The 24,107-nt window shown below is 46.9% G+C and overlaps 1 protein-coding gene across 2 annotated transcripts in view; it reads right to left on the reverse strand.

Moving 5' to 3' along the window:
- Positions 1 to 24,107, reverse strand: part of MLH1 (mutL homolog 1) — a 43,452-nt gene that overhangs the window by 12,967 nt on the left and 6,378 nt on the right. For both annotated transcript variants that reach the window (XM_019418653.2, XM_053904035.1), the window contains exons 4-13: positions 21,386 to 21,459; positions 19,031 to 19,103; positions 17,823 to 17,914; positions 16,330 to 16,372; positions 16,110 to 16,198; positions 14,102 to 14,214; positions 11,354 to 11,447; positions 10,376 to 10,529; positions 4,193 to 4,569; positions 2,473 to 2,621 (exon numbers count right to left, since the gene is read on the reverse strand). In XM_019418653.2, coding sequence (XP_019274198.1) covers positions 2,473 to 2,621; positions 4,193 to 4,569; positions 10,376 to 10,529; positions 11,354 to 11,447; positions 14,102 to 14,214; positions 16,110 to 16,198; positions 16,330 to 16,372; positions 17,823 to 17,914; positions 19,031 to 19,103; positions 21,386 to 21,459 — 1,258 coding nt within the window. The remainder of the gene's footprint in view (positions 1 to 2,472; positions 2,622 to 4,192; positions 4,570 to 10,375; positions 10,530 to 11,353; positions 11,448 to 14,101; positions 14,215 to 16,109; positions 16,199 to 16,329; positions 16,373 to 17,822; positions 17,915 to 19,030; positions 19,104 to 21,385; positions 21,460 to 24,107) is intronic.

The raw sequence follows: 24,107 nt of genomic DNA on the forward strand, positions 1-24,107 counted from the left end.
CCCGGGCTACTCCCCTCAGTCCTGAGTCCACCCACCAGGCACTCTGTGGACACCAACAGGGAGGCGGGGAGTGCGAGAGACGCGATCCCTGCACAGACAACACGATCGCGTATTGCAGATTATTCGTAGATCGAATAACCACACAAATAAGCACAACTAAGGATGTCGCTACAAGGAGGGTATCCCGTACTTCTTTCCTGGGTTAGGGGCACAGCCAGCCTCTGCGGGGGAGCAGTCAGGCTGTTGGTCTGCTGAGGCCGGTGGCCCACCTCACCACATCCGAGCTTCAGGGAAATCCCGGTACGGCATTCACCTCAAAGACCAGCAGCTTCCCGCACCTGGGGCTGTGGGGGTGTAAACCACACGCCAGCGGGCAGGACCCAAGGCAGAGGTCCTTCCCCTTGGACGCGGGCTGGCAGTGACGAGGCCCACACACGGTATCCTGGGTGTTCACCACTAGGGCCCGGGAAGGCTGTTGCAGAGCATGAAAACGATGCCCCAAAAAGGTGAACAAATTTCCGAGGGGCTCCAGCAGCACGCTTCCGGCTCCCTGCACTCCCACACCACGGGCACTACTCCTCCTGTAAGCCCCTCCCCGGCGCATCTGAAAAACCAGCCTCAGGTGCGGGATCGGATCACAAGGTGCACCTGCCCACACAGGCAGGTGATTGTTTAGCATCTGAATCCCGGGCCGGCCACCTCGTGCGCAGGCCGCAGGCCGTGCCAGTCACGACCCGCCCTCACCACGGCGTGTCCCTGGGCCTGTTTCTGACTGCCTCGATATTCCAACTCATCTGTCCTCTCCATCTCCCATTCCACGTCCCCATCTTCAAAACACCTAACAGCAGCTGCTCTCACAGGGCGATTCTAGTTCAACGACATAACGCGTACAAAGACACAATTCGGGAACACCTAGATTCATCAACTGAGCCTCAGCGACGGACGCTACACCTGATCCAAAGTGATGTAGGTTAGCTTGACGCTGCACCAAAAATAGTTTGCAACCAGTCAGAAGTTTCTTGAAACCTGAACTTTGAGTAGCTTGCTTTGCACGAGGGAGACAAACCCTCAAGGAAGACTCAGTCAATTCCAAGTCTGAGGGAGGCTGTCAATGAAACTACTGTGAGCAAGCCTGCTAAATAAATCAAGCTAACAGCCCACCGCTCTTACATTATTTTAAACGGTTGTGAGAGTCCCCAGCTTGAAAGCCAGTAAACGGAAGGGCAACCAGAACAAATCTTCACGGAAACAAAAGCCAGAAGCCAACTGGCAACTACTCCTGCAACTGGCAGGACCTCAGTCACAGGAAGCGTTTACTCTTGCCATGTGTGGAGACACCTATGTCTTTGCCCACGTGCGGACGAAGGGCCAGAGTGCAAAGAAAAGAGAGAACACGGCAAGGCAAATGGAGGCCTTCCTGAATTTGTTCACACAGGGGATGAGTGTGACAGAGAAAAATGGAAGGGGCCGCTGAGTCATGGCAGCCGCTTTACAAGATTGAGGATTAGTGTGGAAAGTGCTAAATTCACCTCGGCCACTCAGGACGTTATGAGTTAATCCAGGTGTCCTATTTTAAGACACAGTGTTGAAATGTGACTGCTCTAATCAAGAAATGAGTCGCACGTGAAAAATGGAAAGGCCATGGCTGAACCGTGTGGCCTGCAGTGCGGACCTGCCGTCTGGAGCCTGGAGCCGGGTCGTCTACACTTGAAGCACGACTGACTCATTAGGTGGTGACAGCTCTTTGGTGGGGCCACCGTTATACTCCTCAATCCCTCCCTGGTCAGTTCACGCCCAGGAGGGCACTAGCCCCCTTTAATTCCTAAACCATGTTAGTTTTGAAGTCACAGGGACCAAAATGGAGCTTCTATACTCAAGGATTATGAAAAGCTATTTCTCAGGAAGATGATGTTGACTTACGTCTTCATCTTCAGGATATAAAAGTATCTACTGACTCTTTACTGTGTAACAAGTCTTTTACTTACATTTTATCTCTAATCAACACAATCATCTTCAAGGGTAAAACTGATCTCATTTTACAGATGAGGAAAACCTGAGGCACAGCAAGGTTAAGTCACAACTTTAAGGTCACACAACAGAAGCGGTAGGGCCAGGATATCCACTCAGAGCCCTGCAAAGCCTGTGTGCTTCGGCAAGAGCACGTCCCAGCGAGGCTTAAGATTAAAGAATCTTGCTTTAATAAGGCTAAGAAACAAACTGAAGATAGTTTAAATGACTGCCTTACTCTGACTGCTGGGTTTAATGAGAATACCTATGATTATAATTAAAACCAAAGACTACTTTTCCCTTCCCTACCAGCTGAAAATCATCTGTAAGCTGCTGCTGCAGGTTAATAAAGGGAGGTCTGCTTGGCACACTGCGGTGGCCACCCTGACATAAATACTTCCTGCACTTGCAAAACCTTCACGTTCTGGCCCTCGGAGACCCCGACAGACCTTGGCACTTACGTACTCTCATGTCCCCGCTCATTAATTTCTTCCTGGAGGCTCAGGACACTGGTGAGGTTGATGATCCTTCTCCGGGGAGTACAAGCCGCCGTCATTTCCTTCCGGGAATCATCTTCCACCATTTCCACATCAGAGCTTTCCCGGGGCCTCTTTCTGTGATGACGATAAGGAACCCAGAGATTACCATTCTTAAAAATTGTGTTTTTAAGTCAGCCAAATTTTGTGTATGCATTTGGAAGAGGGGACAGCTTCTTGTGCTGGCTATGCACGTCTGGGGCGGGGTCCTTGTGCGGGTGGCAGGCCAGCAAGATGGGTCTGTTTTCTAGCATACTGTGTGTCGGCTGACCCTGCGACCCCGGCAGCCGGCCCTGCACATAGCAGGACTCTGGAGTCACTCGCCCTGTGGGCTGCAGGGCCCTGAGCATGCGCGCTGACCTTGCCAAGTTTTGCTCGTTCAGTCCTGTATCAGACACGTAGAGTGCCAGCTCTGGGCAGCCACGCGCAAGGCAGACAAGGTGACTGCCCTCACCACACTTACTTTCTAGCTGGGGAGTCAGAAAGACACAGAAAAAAAGCTCATTTTAAGTAGCAACAAATACTAAGAAGAAAACTAAAAAAGGTAACACATGATGGGGCAGTGAGAGGGCCTCTGGCAAGAGGTGACACAGAAGTCCTGAGTGACAATAGGCCCAGAGCACGGCGAGAGCAAAGGGCGGAAGCTCAGGCAGTTCAGGTCAGCCACAGAGCAGAGTGGCCAAGCACGCTGTGGGACAGGGAAAGCGGGAGGCTGACGGGGAGGCAGGGTGGATGCCCCCAGGTGCAAGGGGAAACGCTGGTTTTCAGCTGAGGAGTGATAGTTTCATTCCTGGTTTCAAAGGTTTCTTTTGACTGCTGTGTGGTAAAGAGCTGGTGGTGGTACCTCCCCCGGTGACAAACGGAAACCTAATCCTGCCCTGCAGGGCTGCTAAGAGTGTGCAGACAGTATCCACCACACGGCATCTTCTCCATAAGTGGCGGCACCCTTATTATTCTCTGGAAACAGCCCTCCAGGTTGTCTTGCCAGACCGACTTGGCAACGGGCAAACTGGAGTCCAGTAACGCGTCCAAATCCCAAAGGCCAATTTAGCGCCGGGGTTCCAGAGGCCCGCCACAGTGTGGATGGGCAGCCCTGGGCAAGCACCTGGGTGCCCGGGTGCGGCACCCAAGCCCGCAGGTAAGGAATGTCCGCCTGGGGTCCCAGCGCCGCACCTCTGGAGAGCGTACCGGGTGCATGCTGGGAGCGCAGCTAAATGTCAGCTGTTATTACCGTCCACCCTTCTCCCGCTCTCACCGCCAGCCTGTGGGCTTAATATGAACTGGGAAAATGCATTTTTACTGAGAGGAGTGGGATGAAGGAGAACCCTCTGGATGTTTTAGGGTTGTCTCTAGTCACCTCTGCTATTGGGGCTGTATCAAAATCCAGTACTAAAAATAAAGGAGGAATCTTCTGATTTGTTTTTTCTGGTGTGTGTTTAACTCACGCTTGGAACAATGGACATTTCAGATATTTCGCAGACTACTGGGTGGGGGACTCTCAAGCCATGGTCAAAGGCAGGGCACTGTCCCACTGGAGTCAGAGGCTGAGTCAGACAGAGAGAAGCTGCAGGCGGTTCGTGAAGTCGAGCCAGAAAGCAGTTTTAAGGGAGAACAGCAGACGCAAGCCGCTCCTCCCCCCGAGTCCATACCTGGGGTTACCTGGGCTGGAAGGGGGCCCTCTCTTCTCCGACGCTTGTGAAGTCCCCTCTGCTGCATCCCCCTCCAAGCCCTGATTTGTGGCAGCGACTGCAGCAGGCTCCGGGAGTTCGAGCATTTCCTCATCCTGCTGCCTGGCCCTGCCGCTGGAAGCCTCAGGCCCATCTTCTGGGACCACGGCCTGAGGCTGACCGGACAGAGCCTTGCTCACAGGCTGCATAAACGCATCGAGCTTCTGTTCCCGCGAATCTGTGCGGACCATCTGGTGAGCATAGACCTTGTCGCCGCTTCCAGAAGTGGATGAGGGGGGCACACCCACTGTGGACTTCACCACCTCCCCGGAGGGGCCGGCAAGACCTGGGAGTAAAGTCTGGGTCAAAAAAGAAGGTAGCGGATTAAAAACACTCTTTTTAAGTAAATAAGATTCCTAGCCACCATGATCTTTCAAGCTCAGTGGTATTTATGTAATATGAGATTCCCTTTACGTTTGATGCTGAACTCTTACTGTATTCTATCTTATATGTTTCAATAAAGTAGGATCTATCAGAAAAAAAATATTAAAAAGAGGACAACGGGAAGATTTAGAACATGAGCTAACTAAGTCCAGGTTCCAGGGGCACCTGGCTGGCTCAGTTGGTAGAACAAGCCACTCTTGATCTTGGGGTTGTGAGTTCAAGCCTCAAAGTGTAGAGATTACTTTTAAAAATTCTTTAAATAAAAATAAAAAGACGTTCTGGTCCCAAAGTGAAGCAGTACTGGAGAAAGAAGCCAGAACCAGGTAAGTCGTTACAGAGGTAGTTCTAATATAGGAGTTCTGACCAGAACTTGAAATTCAACAGATATTCCAGTAAAAAATTCGAAAGTTCAACAAAATCCTTATAATTTTAAAACTGGTTTCAAATGGGAAATATTAGTGTAAAGTTCTCCTATTTTTGTCTTTTTTTTTTCCTGCCATAAGAGGATTTCACTTTTTTTATTGTGGTAAAATAAACACAAAATTTACCACTTAACCATGTTCAAGCGTGTAGCTCTGTGGCATTAAGTATATCACATCACTGTGCAACCATCACCACCATCCATCTCTAGAACTTGTTCATCCACCCAAACTGAAACTTTGTCCCCATTCTCCCCTACTCACCAGCTCCTGGCAACCACTATCCTATTTTTAAACATACATATTTCCTAGCTCTGTCCACTGGCAAGGACTAAAGTCAATGACCACCCAGCAGCAGTAAGGACCCCTGGGCCCCAGATTATAGTCTCTAAATACCATCCCACTAAAATAAACCAGATTTCCTTGGAGAAATGGCCAATTCCAGAGCTTGGGCTGGGAAAGTACAGAGTGAGTCTACAACATATTCTCTTGCCAGAAACAAGGAAACTATCAAAGACTAATGGAATTGGGTCATAAGGACAAGAGGATCAGCTTGAAGGGGATTTCGTTGGTCTAAGATGGGATAATTTGAGCATCCAAAATAAAAACGACTCTATGTAATTAAACTATATAGCTTTGTTAGCAGTTATGATAAAATACTAAGAGAAAAAGAAAAAACGGGGAGGAAGAGGGAGAGAGAGAGAGAGAGACAGTGAGAGAGGACAAAGTCATTAAACATCACTGCAGATCGCTAGGACACCAACTCATTCCTCTGCACATTGATAATTAAAGAGACAGAATTCAGCATTTACCCTTACTTTCTAGTATGAACTGTATTTCAGGATAACCAAAAAGCTCTAACAAATGAGGGAAAGTTATTGTATACAGAAGAATTACAGTTCAGTAATGTAGAAAAAATGATAAAATGAGAAAATCAATCTTGCAATCCTAGTGAAATAACAGAATCAGGTAATGGTCATCAATGAATGGTGAAACCATTAAGCTAAATATTCATGGAGAACTTAACAATGAAGGAAACAGGCTGTCACCAGCTGAACCCACTGATGAGTCTCATCACCAAAATGCATAACAAGTCAGTATGCGCCTCCTGCTGGGATGTGACCAAAAGTACAAGGCAAACACAAACTGCTTTTTAAATCTGAGTGTAATTATGCTAGTTTATAGGAATTCCCAGTTTACAGGAAATGTGGAGAATTAGAACAAGTTAAATGACACTAAGAAGAAGCAATCAGCCAAACAAAAATGTGCATTATTCCACAGGAAGCCTTTAGAATAAGCTAATAGGAACAACAAAAGATTGTACAGGGATTTTCTACTTTCAAAGAGATGTAAGAGAGATTTAAAGACAGATCAACTAAATACAATGGAACTTAAATGGATACAGATTTGAACAAAGCTACTTTATAAAAGGATGCTTTTTGGACAATTGGGATATCTGAATATGGACTGGATATTAAATGACATTATCATTGATATGTATAAAAGGACATTGTGATTATATAAGGAAAACATATTTAAAATTTTTTTAAATGCATAACGAAGTACTAGGGAAAAAAGTAAATGCCTGGAATGTGCTTTAAGGTACTCTTTCCCCTGGGGCGCCTGGGTGGCTCAGTCGGTTAAAGCAGCCGACTTAGGCTCAGATCATGGTCTTGAGGTTTGTGAGTTCAAACCCCACGTCAGGCTCTGTGCTGACAGCTCAGAGCCTGGAGCCTGCTTTGGATTCTGTGTCTCCCTCTCTCTCTGCCCCTCCCTTGCTCGTGCCTGTCTCTCTCTCTCTCTCTCAAAAGTAAATAAACATTAAAAAAATATATTTAACAAAATATTCTTTTCCCCACCCCCAAGCCAGAGAGGGAGAGGGAAAACAAATACGGCAAAATGTTGGTTGTTGAAGTTGGGTGATAGGTTCGTGGATAATTTGTGTATTATCCACTTCCATGTATACTTAGAAATACTCAACGAATTACATAATAAAAAGTCAAATAAAGTAGCAACTCTGCTCAAAAAAAAAAAAACCAAAAAACCTTTCTTCATGGACAATATAAAACCTTTGCAACACACACAGGAAAATGAAGTAAATGCAGTTGACCCTTGAACAGAGCAGATTTGAAGGCCACGGGTCCGCTTACATGCAGGTTTTTTACAGTACAGTATTATAAGTGTATTTTCTCTTCCTTATGATTTTCTTAAAAACCTGAGTTTCTTTTTTCTAGCTTACTTTATCGTAAGAATACAGTATGTAACACATACATAAAATACGTGTTAAGTGACTGTTTACGTTATCGGTAAGGTTCCAGTCATCACTAGGCTACCAGTAGTTAAAGGCTTTGGGGAGTCAAATCTTATACACAGATTTGTAACTGCACAGGGGGTCGGCACCCCAACCCCCGCCCTGAGTTTCAACTGCATTTGCTTCATTTGCTCCTGTAATATCCATAGGAGTGGAAATTAGCATAAATACTTCGCAGACAGTAATTTTAAAGTCCAGAAAAGTGAAATACCTTGATGGAGTCGGAACAAGCCCAAGAGCCCCTGGGGTCTGTGATTTCCATACCAAATGGTTTCATTGCAAACCAGGGCTTGTGCTGTAGGCCCTGGACAGTGTTGTGCAAGGCACAGATGCCAAGCAGGAGAGAAGGGATTCTGATTCCCCTCTAGGAGTGGGACAGCTCTGAGTTGGGACCCCACCACACACAGCAATGCTCCGAGGCTTGTGCCACCGCACCAGCAGAGGCAGGCCGTCTGATCCAGAAATCACTTTCCTTCTGAAGACACAGTGGTCAGAAATCTTACTGGAAAATACAACGTAAGCCCACTAAATGAATCTGACTCCTGCAAAATAAGGCCAGGAGGAAGAGGAGTTCTTTTCCCAGTGCGGTCACAGACACAGCCCGGGACCTCTGGCAGATCCCTTCCTTGGATCTCAGCTAGGACAGAGCGAGGGGTGGCCCCTCTGGCCCGGCCAGCGTGCTCCTCCTCTTCGTGTCCTGCTTTGAGCCCGTCCCCCTGCTCCGCCCCCAGCCAAGCCCTGTCCGGTCCCGGCAGTTCCAGATCTTCAACCCTCTGTGAGTGGAGCGACCTCCTCTGCCCAGACCCTCCTCTGCTTCTCCCAAACAGCTGCGGGTCTCCATCGTGCTCCCCCGCAATCCCTGCCCCACTACGACCACAGGATTCTTCATAAAATGGCACATCAGACCTCAGCATAAGCTCCTTAACATGCCAACAGAAATGTCTACGTGGGGGGACCTCTGCAGCCTCCTCTCCCCTCGGCCAGCTCCCCAACGGGCCCATGCTTGGGCTCCACCCTGGCTGCACATGACAGCACCTGGGAAAGTTGTCAAACTACTGATGTGCCACCTTGAGACTGAGCTCTTAGTCTGGAGAAGCCCCAGGCAAGGGTGTTTTCTAAGTTTCCCAGGTGATTCTACTGGCAGCAGGGTAAACACTGGACCCTGGAACTTCCATAACCTCAAACACGCATCTTCCTGCCCTCCCCCCCCCCCCCCCAGGCCTTTTCTTCACTGTTTCTTCAGCCAGAAATAACTCTTTTCATTCCTCCTCCCCTTTGCCCATCTCATTCCTACTCAGCCTTCGGATCCCAGCCTCCGCATCCCTCCCTTCCCTTCCCTGACCGCCCAAGTCCGGGCAGGAGTCCCTCTTTCCCTCTCTCGTGAGATGTACTCTCTAGCAGGCTGGGGCACCTCTGTGGAGGCAGGAACCGGCTATGGAGCATCCCCTGGCACCCAACGGAGTCCTGCCCACGGGGGGGTGAGGGGGGTCTCAGTGCACAGTTGCCGGGGAGCAGCCACAGATATAAACCAAGTAACAGTGATGGTTCCCACGTACCACACACTGCTGAGGGCCTCACCCGCGCACACCAGGTGCACAAACCCTCACGGCGTGCGCGTTGCTCTCACCACCACGGCACTGCGAGGATTTGTGCGCCTGTCACCTCTGCGAGACGTGGGCCTCACGTGGCACCAGGGGCCCACCAAGAGTCACAGGAGATTGAGGGCTGGTTCCCAGGGAGAACTTCCTTCTGCCCGCCTGCCACACAAACCTTTCGGGTAGCATCGGTAGCAACCTGAGGGGACTCTGCCCAGCCCTCTGTCTGGGCTCCAGGGGCGGGGGGCTGCCCCACCGGCACTTATCTCACCACAGTGCCCAGGCCATCTCCCAACCAGGTGCTTTCCGTGGAGGGTCTTGGGTGAAGCACTCGCCAGCTTGGTGACTTAACAAGTTTTCTGTGAAGTAGGCTCGCAGAAGCCCACTCTCTGCTTGCAGAACCCAGAATAATTAATCAGGAAAGCGTTTCCGTTTCTACAGGTCTGGGGTCTGTTGTGCTTCTGAACACACCCTCGCCATGTGCTGCCTGGAATCACATCGTCAGAACTGGGAGGGACACGGGACATGGCATTATCCACCTGTTTATCTTACAGAGGGGAAAACTGAGGCCCCAGACAGCCAGGAGTAGCTGAGAATCCAAAGTACTGGGAAGCTCAGTAATTACAAGAAGGCGAACGGTGCCAGGCTCTGCAGACTTTCACCTACTGCTTGTAACCACCCTCGGATGTGGGGAAGGCCAGTTCAATCCTTACTGAGGGAGACGTGGAGACCGGGGAAGTTAGTCACACAGTGGTGACCCAGGCCTGCCTGACTCTAAGGGCCCTGCTCCTCCCGCCGCCCCCCTGCTTCGCCACTCTGCCCCGTGAATGTGGGATTGGTGTCCTCCTGAACATCCCCAGGGAAGAATGCACGGAACGGTGCCGTATTCTGTTTCAGACAGCCTGTTTTCCTAAGGGGTCGGTTAAGGTGCCAGATAGAGGCAGACTGTAAACGCAGGCCTCCTGACTCCAGGCCCAGGGCTAACATTCCAAATTTTTTTTTTTTTAACATTTATTTATTTTTGAGAGACAAAGACAGAGAATGAGTGGGGGAGTGGCAGAAAGAGAAGGAGACACAGAATCTGGAGCAGCTCCAGGCTCCAAGCTGTCAGCACAGAGCCTGACACGGGGCTCGAACCCACAAACTGTAAGACCATGACCTGAGCCGAAGTCGGATGCTCAACCGACTGAGCCACCCAGGCGCCCTGAGGGCTAACATTCTAATACCTTCGTGGTTAGGTTCAAATCAGGAGATGTTACCAAAGAAAAACTACCAAAGCAATCCTTGGAAAGACAGTCTAAAGCAACACGCAGAAGTCTGGGCTCTCCCATCTGAGGGGGCACACGTTCAGGTGGGGAAGGCACCAGAGCAACAGCCGGACGGAGACCGCCCTCACCTGGGTGAAGTACATCCTGGACGAGTTGGAGCCCAGGAGCTTGCTCTCAACGTGCTGTTGCACCCGTTCCAGGATGCTGTCCTCGTGTAGGAAGTGAACCTCGTGCTTTGTGGGGTGCACGTTGACATCCACGTTCTGGGGGCTGATCTCCAAACTGACAGGGGTAAAAGAGAATAGTTACCCCAGCCGACTTGGGAAGGCCAAATGACACAGTGGTCAAAACTTCAAGCTCAAGCTGGAGCGACAGGATTCTCCAGCTGTGCAGCCCCAGGTCACTGACATCATCGTTCTTTGCTGCAGTTTCCTCATTTGTAAAATGGACACAATGTACAGTGGGGATTAAATCTATGTAAAGCACTTCACGCAGACCTGGCACATTAATTCTACGTCAGCTGTTACCATCTCTCCAGAACTAGTGGAACTTCTTACTGAGTGACCTGGGGCAAGTCGCTTAACCTCTCTGGATGGGTTTTCTCATCCAGTCCTGTCCCCTACTTACTTTTCGGTATTATGAGGATCAAAACAAGCATACAGGAGAGAACTTTCTATCATTAAAATCTAACACAAAGGTCAGTGGAGAGGCTGTGCCAGCTCCAAACCCAGCTTTGTGGTTTGTGCTCCGCGACCACAATGTGAATCTCTGTCAGTAGAGGGCACTGGAGGGACCCTGGGGGAGGAAGACGGGGGCCAGGTAGGGGGCAGTTTCCGTCTGGTTCGGGGACAAGACCTGTTACCCACCTTTGTTTCACCAACACAGCGGCTGGCACGTGGGAGGCGTTCAGTGAGATTCTGCTGCATGAGTGAATACATGAAGGAAAGCCGTGCCCTTTACCGTGAGAAAGGACAGAACACCCTTTGGCCAGCAGCGCACGGGACTCACTCCGATGGAGCTACTGGCAAGCCCGTCTCTTTTAAGAGGATGGCCGAAAGGGATTTGCTCCTTGTGACTCTTGGGTGCGGCGTCTGCTGCTACGTTACCTGAGGTACAGGAACGGATGTGTGTTTTTGGGCAAATAGGCTGCATACACGGTTTCAATGGCTTTTCTTAAGGAAGTTGACTCTACCAGACGATCTAGAAAATAAAAGGAAAGTAACGGCTCAAAACTGTCCCGAAGGGAGAGGTAACGGGTGCACATTCATACCATGCCATGAATTCACTCAGGAAGAACACTTCGGGAGCGACAGCCACAGCAGGCTCCAGGAAGGCCGCTTTTACGTGTCGCCGTGTCTCACTATGGGCTTGGGGCTCTCTCCGCTCACCCACGTCACAGATACGCGGGAGGGTGGTCAATTCGGCCTGCGCGCTTCCCTTCCCTCAGTCTGCCCGGGCGGACTACCTCGCTGGGCACGGTGGGCAGTGAGCCATCGGCTCTCAGACTCTTCATGCTGCAGCACAACACGCTGGCCGCCTATCGCAGGCACCACAGGAGACAATACGCTGGTGACTGGGTAAACTCCAGTTCCGAGTGGTGAGCACAAGAGAGGTGTGTGCTAAGTGGTGGGAGGAGAGAGCAACCGATTCTGCCCGGGTACCTGGTGTGGTGGGGGCAGTGTTCCAACAGTGGGGTGTCCCCACTGAGCGACGAGAGCAAGAAGGTTTTCTGGACACTTCGGGCAGTACGGATAGCTGAATGTACATTTAAGGTAATTTAGGAAATGAGGCAGGTTGGAAGGGGGTGGATGGAAAACACCAAAAGATGGGAGAGGTAAGACAAAAATCAGAGGAAGATCTATTTTCAGAAAACACAGCCTTCCTTTCTCCCCCGACAGGTGACCCGCTGGTGACCTGTTCTTCTGGGTCGGTGTCGCAAGGACACGTCCCGTGGTTTTATTTCTAATGAGAAGAGAGGCTGTGATCTCATCAATGAAGAGACCGTTCTTCTCGGAGTGCTCAGCACCCCCACAGCCCCTCAACAGTGTTGCTGTACTTGGGGACACGTGCCCTGAGCACACGGGCCTGGAGCAGGTATGGGCACCTGAAAGGGGACGGCCAGAGTCCCTCTGCTGCGATTTCTGGACTGGAGACACATTGACAAGTGTTCCTTGTCCCACCACCCGAGTGAGAGCACGCAGTGCGGAGATAACCCGATGATACACCTACAAGTCTGACCTCTCTACTTCTGGGAACCTGGTATCATGACCAGGCTGCTAACACTGATGCACAGCCCGTGCGGTGAACAGCTCACCAGAAGCGCAGACGTGAGCTACGCACGTGGCACTTACACGGATTTCTGCTGGCCTGTTCGGTAGCCAACACATGTGTTAAAAAGCAGCGATTCTTCATGGTTGGGAAAAACAAATGAAAAATACTTCTGAGCTTTGATAAAAGCAAACTTTGTTACACATCAGGCTTAAGTCCTTCTTAATAAAGCAGGAAAAAACCCTACTATTATAGATCAGTTTAACAGAACGTGTCTATGAAATATTGACTCTCTCTTCCCTGTTCTATATGGCTTTGAAAACTGCTGTAAAACATGTACAATCTAGGGGCACCTGGGTGGCTCAGCTTCTGAGTCTTGATTTCAGCTCAGGTCATGATCTCACACTCATGAGACTGAGCCCCAAGTTGGGCTTTGTGCTGACAGTGTGTAGCCTGCTTAAGATTCTCTCTCTCCCTCTCCCTCTCTGCCCCTCCTCTGCTCATGCACTGTGTTTCTCTCAGAAAAAACCCATGTATAATCTGGGACATTTATAGCTAGTTATCATTATAAATGGAACAAAGGAATATACCATTTTCAATGGCAAGCAAACAAAACTGTAATTGTGAATTGCTTTAAACAAGAAAGGTAAAGGATCTATGTGATAAAAATGGTAAGTGCTGGGGCGCCTGCATAGCTAAGTAAGTTGAGTGTCCGACTCTTGATTTCGGCTCAGATCAGGATCTCACGGGTCATTGAGATTGAGTCCCATGTAGGGCTCTGCAATGACAGCACAGAGCCTGCTTGGGATTCTCTCTCTCTCCCTCTCTGCCCCTCCTCTGCATGTGTTCTCTCACTCTCAAAATAAATAAACATTAAAAAAACGGTAAGTACCAAACAAATGGAATGATGCATCTCTGGCTGGAAAATTAAAAACCCAATCAGACACATTTCTAGTTCCCCTGTCAGTCTCTCAAAACCATATAATATGCAATTAAGTAAAAAGCAGCAGAATGCAAAACAGTTATTTACTTAACAAGTAGTGATCATGTAAACAATATGCCTGCAGAGAGATAAAGAGTGGAGAGGAAATTCACAAAAATCCAAATTCATTAGCTAATTTCCTCCTTGATTTCTGGTACTGCTCACTGTATCATAAATAACTCATTCTCTAAAAAGAAAAATCGCAAGGAACTTTGCTAATGACACCCAAGGTACCCCTCTCCTTGTGTCCTGCTGTGCAATTCAAACAGTGAATCTTGATCTCGAGAGAGAACGAACATCTGCCTGGGGCCTGCTTATGAGGTTCTGACGCCAGCAGGTGAGGAAGCTGTTCGGACTCACAGGGGTCTGTGTTGCCCTCTCCCGGGCTCCCTCTCAAAGGCAAGCATCAAGAGGCCTCTGCAACAGCCAGCCAGCGCTGAGCACGTATCCGAGGGCTGAACGGGCGTAGGCCAGAAAGTATGAACACCTCCTTACCGAGCCACACTTCAGCATGAGGGTTCCCTGTGTGTAATCGAACCTGTGGATTAGGAATTTTTCCATGGTCCCATAAAATTCCCTGCAGACATCGTCCTTTTCCACTTACGGTTGATGAAGAGTAAGAAGATACACTTCTTCACGGAGTAATTTGCATTGGATATGAAGCCATTCATTTTGAAGGCTAGGGTTTTATCCTCACACCCGACTTCTATCAGTTCTCTGGTTGGAAAAAAGAAATTTTGAAGATAATGGAAAATTCAAACAGTATAAAAACTCAGAGCAGGAAAATGAGGGCTCCTTCCCATAAATGAATTCTGCCAAATAAGGACCCAGAGACTTGGTTTGTTGAGGTCTTCTGGGCCCATGCATCCATGCATGTGTCCAACCACCCACTCACACACCCGCCTGCTGTCCACCCATCTACCCACCTGCCCACCCAGTCACTGTTTTCAAGCACTTATGTTATATGCCAAGCACTGCCCTGACTGCTGGGACATAATCACAAACCTTAAGCTCCGAGACCTTGTTTTACTGAAACTCTTGTGTATCTTAGTAACTAAGTCCCAAAGACGAAACTCCAAGAAGACTCATTTCTACTGAACCTCTTACTATATGAATAGCACCACAATGGGGATGTTCCTCAGAGCTGTGCTTACGGGGAGGCGGGTTAATAAGGAAGTCTCAGCCTCACTCATCTCTGCCCGCTGGTTCCTCTGCCTGGAAAGCTCCTATTGATAGCCGGCTAACTCCTCCATATCCTTCGTGCCAGGGCTTAACCTCATCAAAGAAGTACCTAACTCTGACTATCACTCTCCTTGACCCCGAGAGATTCTCCTGTTGTGCCTTATATTTTTCCTTTGAGACATCTAACATGACCACTCATGAATGGCATAATTATCTCATGTGTCTTTCCAACTAGGTATGAGTCCTCTGAGGGCAAGAAGCATTTCTGCTTTACGCCCTACTCTGTTTCTCAGCACAGCGCTCAGCAATTAATAGGCACTCGTGAGGCATTTGCTGAGCGTATGCTAGAAGCTGTCATGTAGTAATGTGTACTCTGAGGCTGTGAGCAGAAAATACAGCTTGTGCTGTTTCTGCCACACAATAAACCAGCAAATCTTTTCTTCCCCCAGATATCTCAAGAGGCTGGTATTCTGGAAACACGCTTTGGGGAACGGCTGCTCTGTGGGATTTCTAATCTCTTGTAGTCCCTAGGAATCTCGTAACGACTAATTCTGAGTCTTCAAATATAAAAGAAACTCATAAAAGTTTCCTTGTACAATAGGGTTCTCCCTCTGCTCTAGGAACACAGTTAAAAAACTTAATTCATTAACAGTAAGAGAGGGGTAATTAAAAGCAAGTTGACTGTTCCCTAGTTTGGAACTTGGTTTTGCTCAAAGAATGAATAATTTGTCCTTTCAAGTAGAAAACTGGGCTCTGGGACTACTGTTGCTGCTCCTAAGATCTTTGGAAAAAGTGAAGTCAGGGTCTGTCTTCTCCATCGGTGTATGGCCTGCATCTGGAGCATGCGTGGCACACAGCGGGCTCCTAGTATTTCTCCCTCAGTTTATGACACAGGCACTTTGGGCTTGGCAGAATCCTGAGGTCTAGCCAGGACTCTTTCCTTGACAATGTAGACTTGGTAACATTTACAAATCTGCTTTCCACCAGACAGGGAAGTCTTTAAGGACAGGAAATATTTTGTCTTTACATCCCTAACTTCTGGCACAAAGCCTAGAATATGGGAGGCAATTAATAAATGCTGAATGATCACAAACAAAGTCCCAAAGTGATGTTAAGGGAAATATCAGGAAAAGAAGGAACATTAGAAAATGAAAGAATTCTACTACCCTATAAACATTTTAAAGACCGAGACTAGAGAGAACACACTGATTGACAGCCAGAGCATCTATGAGATAACATGCACCCAAGAAGTGTGGATTCCATGAAATAATGACTCCAGGAACGAATCTGAACCATGGAAAGAAGCCTGCATATTTCATTAAAGCAAACTCTTAAGGCAGGTACTACCTTGACAGATTCTAAAATAATGTGATAAATAATAAACCAAGACGTGGAATGCAGATTTCTTAAAATATGAATAATCAACATACCGGCTAACAGCATTTCCAAAGATGGAGCGAATATTGTCTACAGTTGTGGCACTGGGCAGTGTTCTAACGTCAGCCACTGTCTCGCCTTGCTGATAAACAGAGCAGAAGATACGACTTACTGTGTCTCACAGCTGTGAATGAAACATCCCAACCTTACCTCCACAGGTGAACTCTTAAAAACCAAAAACATCCCTTTTTCTGATACAAAACCAACACTTACTTTTTTAACTGAGAAACCAATGCCTGAATTGTGTATTGAATACCTGGCAAAGAAAGACAACAGAACAGTAAGCAGCAAGAAATCGCCTAATGCACAATATAAGGCAGAACCCCCTTTTGGTTAAATAAATTGGTGGGGTTAAGTGATTTAAACAAAGATATAGACAGTCAAGAATATCTCCATATGTCATACTTTACCCACAGGAAAATAAGCCAGCACAAACATCATGGAGACAATCAATGCCAAATGTGGCAGAATCAAACAAAAACCAGGGTTGTTTGCTTTTACAGGGAGCTGAGTAGATGCAGGGGTACTTTAACACACTCTCCTCCTCGCCTACAGCATTACTATCCCAGACCCAACAGGTCTAGGTGCTACATCTTGAGAACCTGGCCTTTACAACTCCTGAACTCTTATTCTCCCTCAGAGCCCTTCAAGACACCCCCCCCCCTCCTCATTCGCTTTCTCCTTGGCCCCCGGCCCTGCTCCAGCATCTTCCAGCCTTTTCTCAGTTGGCTGTTATTTATTTATTATTCCTCCCCCCATGGACCCCATGAACCGAAGGACTGTGTCTAGCAAAATGCATTTATTCAGCTAACAACTAGGAATTCACTTGACCACACCTAGAACCAAAACAGCCAACCAGAACTCTCTTATTTCCAGGGATAATATTTTGATGCTGCTTGTACAACGCCAGGGAAAAGCAGAGACACCTGAAGTATAAGTCTGTTCCACTTTATCAGGAGTATACGTTTTATTCATTTTGGAGTTTTGAGAAATACTGGAAAACAGTTAACCGATCTCTGCTACAATTCAAGGACACGCAGGCTTAGAGAGCCCATGCTGGATCCACTGGACCAGCAGATGAAGTAAGTCTGTGGGGGACATAATGTTCTTTTCACCTGCCCTGCCTTCCGCTTTCTTCTTTTAAGAACCCCTAGCTTTCCTCTGGGAAACTACCTCTTCCCCATTCCATCCGATAGACCCTTAGACTGCCAATCAAGGAATCTCCCACAGACAGGAACGCATGATGGGGGTACCCAGGCCCTGCCAATCAGATGTACTCTCCAAAGAAACAGATGCTTGAGTAGAGACGGGAAAAGAACGAAAACAACTGCAGCAGGGCCACTCTAAAATTCGAAGCCACCCTGGTTCTCGTGTCTTCCCCAGGGAGCAACTACTGACACCTGTTGCCACTTGGTGAGTCACTCCCAGCCTTCCCATAAATTTCTCTTAGGCTCAAGTCAGCTGGAGTTCGTCTGTTTTGCTTTCCACCAAAGAACCCTCACCGATCCAGAGACCAAGTGCTCTCTCCCGGGAGATGAGAGAAAGCCCAGAACTGGCGACCAAACCTTGATCAGAAACCATCTGTAGGCTAAAACACAGCGTACTCTTTTCCACCTAGCTCGGAAACGGTTCTCAATTTATAAGCAGGGGAACACATTTCTTTGGTGAGACACCTCAAAGAACCACTCCCAGATTTTGGACTGTACCTGCCAACAACTTCCAAAATTTTCCCATACTCTTCACTCGGATTTTTTAAAGCTTTCCTCCTTGTGGATATGTTGTAAAAGAGATCTTCCACCTGAAAAGAAGATTTTTTTTCTTGTAAATTCACAGAAGTACATGGAAATAAAGACCCAAGCTATCCACCTAAAGCTGGCTAGCAGAGAATCAAACTGTACTTACCAACAGTACAGTTCTAAGCACTGACTGGGGAGGGGGCAAGAGATAAGCCAGCCTTAGCAAACAAAGGAAATAAAAGAGATTTTTCCTGCTTCTCATTTCACTCACTGATTCCTCAAATAGGTACTGGGGGCTTTCTCTACAACAGGCTCTTTGCTTTGTGCTGGGAATACGAAGATAAATAAAGCACAGTCTTACCCACAATAGCACACAATTCAGCAGGGCAAACATGTAAATTTACAAATAACTGTACTATCATATGGCATCCAAACGTATTTTTCGAACTAAGAATAATAATACAATTTCTGAGATCATTTGGGCTTCTTGGAAATCACACTGTGGTCACCCTGGATACAGGATCTGTCTTAACATGCACTTAGAAGCACACATTCACTTCTGCCTCCTGCCTGCTGTACAAGTCTAGGGCTAGGAGCCTTCAGGGAAATGTGCCTTAGCTGGGACTGGAGGTGGAAGATGGCATGCATAACCTGACAGTGGGGTGCTTTACGGGATCACACAATGGGAAGAGACCAAATGTGGCACCACAGAAAAAGGCAGCATACTAGACTTTTTCTGATGAATGATACAATCATATTCCTCAAACAACCTCTGAGTGGGCAGATAGTCTTTGTTCCATTTGATAGTTGGGAAAAGCAAGGTTAAGGGACATTAAACAACTTGCCTCTGGACACACAACCACTGAGTTGCAAGACTGAGATGACACTCTTCACTCGAGTCTTTCCGGAACTGAGTTCAAGGTCCTCTCAATGCCAACTACCTTGCCATTCATTTCTGCCATCCCCATAAAAAAAGATGCAGGGAGTACACAGGCTGCCATGCCACAAAAGCCAATAACCACGCCTCTTGTTTAGAGAGTAATTATCTGCTGTTTCTTTTAACTAGCAAGACTTCATTTTATTATTGCTTTGGAAACTCAGAGACAATATTATTCCTTATTTCAATATTTATGCAGCGCTGTTTTTCAGCAACTTATACTCTCCTGTGCCGTTCTTACCGTAATCTGGGTCCCCTGATTGCCTGCACATGGTTTAGGAGGAGCTGTCAGCTTTCCATCTGAGTAACTTGCTCTTAGAAGAAAATAATAAGAGATTATTAATATCCAACAGAAGCAGAATACTTATCCAAACGTAAAAAAGAAAATTATACCACAACAGATTAAAATATAGCCATATTATTAGACTGTCACTTTAAAAAATTTTTTTTAGGGGCGCCTGGGTGGCGCAGTCGGTTAAGCGTCCGACTTCAGCCAGGTCACGATCTCGCGGTCCGTGAGTTCGAGCCCCGCGTCAGGCTCTGGGCTGATGGCTCGGAGCCTGGAGCCTGTTTCCGATTCTGTGTCTCCCTCTCTCTCTGCCCCTCCCCCGTTCATGCTCTGCCTCTCTCTGTCCCAAAAATAAATAAAAAACGTTGAAAAAAAAAAAAATTAAAAAAAAAAAAAAATTTTTTTTAACATTTATTCATTTTTGAGAGATACAGCGCAAGCTTGGGAAAGAGAGAGAGACACAGAATCCAAAGCAGGCTCCAGGCTCTGAGCTGTCAGCACAGATCATGGCACGAGCCAAAGTCAGATGCTTAACCTACTTAGCCACCCAGGTGCCCCTATATATTGTCTTAATTACGATTTATTTCTTTGTTTTTCTACTATTCCATTATCATTCCAATTGGAAAGGAAGAAAGAAAGAAAGAAAGAAAGAAAGAAAGAAAGAAAGAAAGAAAGAAAGAAAACCCTATTCTAGCAAACATTGCTTTTTAGTTCCTGAGTTTGTTTTTTATTTTGAGAGAGAGAGAGAGAGAGAGAGAGCAACAGGGTAGGGGCAGAGATGGAGGGAGACAGAATGCCAAGCAGGCTCCATGCTGTCAGCACAGAGCATGATGCAGGGCTCAAACTCACAAACCACGAGATCATGACCTGAGCTGAAATCAAGAGTCGGATGCTTAACCGACAGGGCCACCCAGGCATCCCAGTTCCTCAGTTTCAAGCTACAATGCAAATTGCTTATGGTGAGAGTAAAATGTCTTCAGTAATTCTGTAATCATTCATGGAGGGGCCATCACACGACAGACCTGCAGAGGCCCTGGTAATAAAGAAAGGCCCTGGAGAACCCTCAATCTAGGGACAGACTTTTCCCTAAAGTGTAGAACACTGTCCTAAGTGATCTGGAGAAGGAAACATTCAGCTTGGGGTCAGGAAGGGGGGTGAAAGCATCACAGAAGGGATGACAATTCATCTGGGCTCTAGGGAGGAACAGTTTCAGGGAGAAAGCAGGGAAGACCATCCAGGAAGAGAAAAACATAAAAGCTCCGAAGCTTTAGAACACATGGCAGCTGGACTGGTGGAGAAAAGAGGCTGGAAGGTGGATGGCGGGCACAGTGGGAGGGTGTGCTATTTAGGGATCGCTCTGGATTTTATCCTACTATGTAAGTTGGTGGGGGGGGGGGGGTCACTGGAGGTCCTAAGCAAGAGCGTAACATAATTCCAGAGGTGAAGAAACAGAGTTTGTGTCCCAGTCTATTTTAGGAAGACATTAATTTGTGAGAAGGAATTCTGATCATATCAGTGCACGCAGATCCTAGGGCAAGTCTAATGCACAAAGAGTCAAACTCTCCTAGCAACAGTGCTGTATACTCTGGAATGCCCCCTTTCCCATTACGTTACACATCTCTCTGTTGAGGACTGAGAAACAGGCAGAACTGCCATTGTTAGGGCTATTTTCTGTGTTAATTTATGAACAATCTGTAGGATTAAAAAAATTTCTTTTTACCGTCCCCCTGGATTGGGTACTCCTACCTGTCTCCCACGAGTAAGTGGCGAGTGCTTATAAAAACAAAGATGTAACTCTGATTCCTCAAATCCTGTTTTTGTTCTGTTCCAAGGCTGTTTGTCAGCCTCTGAAAACTGCATCAGCACAACAGAGAGCCAGTGGCCACCTGCGGAGGGCAAGCCAGCACAGGCATGCACCTGTGGCGGGGAGCTGCTGGCTCACAAGCCAGCAAAGGAACCGTGAGCCTCCAGCACCCCAGCCACAGACCTGTAATCAAAGTAATAACCTACTATAGGGCACGGGAGCAGAAGAACATCCACATCTGCCACCTACTTAGAATACATCTGTGTAACAGAGTTTGTAGGCACTTATAATGCGTCACATCTTATGTGTTAAGAATCCATAAATAAGATTATTACCTAATAATCACTCCTCTGGATTATCAACTAATCCAGAGAGGAAAGAAAACTTACTCAAAATCTTGGTCAAAAAAGACGACACTAGTGTTTAGACAGGGTTACTTCGAGATCTAGGCCTAAAAGCACATTTCAGGATGAATGTATGAATAAAAGCAGCCTACCCCATACCTGTATGCGCACTTTGCATCAGCTGTTTTGGTTGTAATGGTAACGTGAGCCACGTGGCTGATGCTGGCCAAAGCCTAAGGAAGAAGAAAAAAACGGAATGAAAGAAATGACTGACTGCTGGGTCACCCACTGTCAGTCACCTCATTACCGAGAAAGGTGATCTAAATCTAAATTTCCCCTTCCATTTTGTATTAACAAATGGCAACGATGAGCATCTTTTGCTCACTCACTTTCATGACCTGTAAAAACAGGGATATCAAATTGAACTTGTGGCATATTACTAGAACAGGGGGAAAATATATATTAGAAGTCCAAAAGGAAACACATCAGAGTATTTACTTCAAGTCCAGTGTAGCTAACATACAGTTCTTCGTGAATTTCAGGTGTACATTCTAGTGACTCAACAATTATGTACATCACGATAAGCATACTCTTAATCCCTTTCACCTATTTCACCCGCCCCTCCCCCGCTTTTGGTAACCCCCCGTTTGTTTTCTACCGCTAAGAGTCTGTTGTTTGGTTTGTCTCTCTTTCTTTTCCCTTTGCTTGTTTGTTTTGTTTCTTAAGTTCCACATATGAGTGGAATCATACGGTATGTCTTTCTACGACTCACTTATTTCGCTTAGCACAATACACTCCCGCTCCATCCATGTCGTTGCAAAGAAACACACCAACGTACTAATGTGTCAGCAGCAAGTGCGCTCAGGCAGCAGAACTGCAGGCATGCTTACTAATATTCTCAACAATTTGCCTCCCAACAATTTGAAAAGTTGCCTTCAGAAACGGGAGCACTCCAAGTGGATAATGTCGCATACTGGTACACAAAACTGTTTTCAAAACTTACGTGTTTAGAAATGTAAATTTAATGTTATGAAATAGAGACACAACACATTTTTTGAAAATGACCACTCCCCACTCCCTCCCCTCAACCTTGGCACCAAGACTGGTTTCCTAGCTCACTGGAACCTGTTTCTCCTTTCTCAAAGGCATCACAGCACATAAAAATGCAACCAGCACTGCAATGGGGTCTGTGTGACAGCATCTCGGAAGACAGTGAACACGCAGCCTGTGGCAGGTTCGGTTCCTTCACGAGGAACATGGCTCAGGCTCCGAGATTACCAGGTCCTGGCTGGGTTTCCCTAGTTGACGTAACTGAGGTAATTTTCATCATGTCAGATGTAAATGATTTTGAGAGCTGTATAAGGCGGACACGAAATATATAGAGTATGTAGCACAACAGTACATAATGCCAGAAAGACAGCATGCCATTGGCAGAGGTTCTGCTGCTGTAGGGGATTTCGCACCAGAAACGGAGCAGGAACAGACTCTGAAGTGAAACTGCCAGGGTTCAATCCCCCGCTCGTCACTTTCTAGCTGTGTGCCCTGGCCATGTTTGTTTGTTTGTTTCTTTCCTTTCCTTTCCTTCTTTCCTTTCCTTCTTTCTTCCCCCTCCTTGATTTTTTTTAAGTAATCTGTACACCCAACGTGGGGCTGTCCTCATAACCCTGAGATCAAGAGTCACGCACTCCACCAACGGGGCCAGCCAGGGGCTCCTATTAATACTTCAGAAGGGTCAGTTTCCTCAGATGTAAAACAGGGTAGTAACAGAACCTAGTCTACAAAGCTACCGTCAAGAGTTAATGCATACAAAGTGCTGAGAACCAGGGAAAGAACACATAGAAATCCCTCATTAAATCCTCCTTGGTTTTAAAAAAAAATTTTTTTAATGTTTATTTTTGAGAGAGATGGGGGGAGGGGCAGAGAGAGAGGGAGACACAGAATCCAAATCAGGCTCTAGGCTCTGAGTTGTCAGCACAGAGCCCGATGTGGGGCTCAAACTCATGAACCATGAGCCGAAGTCAGATGCTTAACTGACTGAGCCACCCAGCGCCCCAATCTTCCCAGTTTTAATTACAGTAAAATAAAAGCCCAAAGATCTTCTCCAGCTAGGCTAAGGCTCCAGGAGGCCATGGGCTTAGGAACTGACACAAGAAGTTGCAAAGCCACAACAGAGCTGCTTTCCTAGGACTTTACCAGAAGCACACTTAAAATCAGGGCTGCCTCAGGGTAAACAGTATGAAATTGCTTCTATCTGGAATAATTCGGGGCTCACTGTTAAGCCAGAGGGTGCTTGAGACCACCCCAGTTTGATATGAATTGCAATGACTAGGTCACAGCTGCCTTTTAATTTAAAAAATTTAAAGTAATATAGACACAATATAAAAAATGGAAAGACTACAGAGTGGCCTAAAGGGAAAAGTAATTGGTTCCATCCCCTCTTTTACTCTCCAAATTATTATTTCCAAAAAATTACTCTCCAAAAAATTATTTCCCCAAAATAACTATTCCAAACAATTTCTCTGGTACACTAAAGAATCGTCTCCAGAAAGGAACACAGCCTTGCCAACACTTTGATTTCAGTGCTGTGAGACCTGCTGGACCCCTGGCTTCTGACCTCCAGAACTGTAAGATAACAGATTTTTATCGTTTTAAGTCACTAAGAACATGGCAATTTTTGGAGGGCGAAAATAGGAAACTAACACAAACTATTTGAAAAGTACACATATTTTACCGATGAATGTTATTTCTATAGATTTACCGAGGCAGTGATTGAAAAAACCACATTGTATGTACATGAATATTCACCAAAGCATCAAACAGGAAAATGGTAAAAAGTATAAATGTTTAACAGGAAATCACTTAAAGAAACTACAGTACACTC

This window comes from Panthera pardus, unplaced genomic scaffold (genome assembly GCF_024362965.1).
Source record: "Panthera pardus isolate Hobbes unplaced genomic scaffold, ASM2436296v1 HiC_scaffold_16, whole genome shotgun sequence".
Classification (NCBI taxonomy): domain Eukaryota; kingdom Metazoa; phylum Chordata; class Mammalia; order Carnivora; family Felidae; genus Panthera; species Panthera pardus.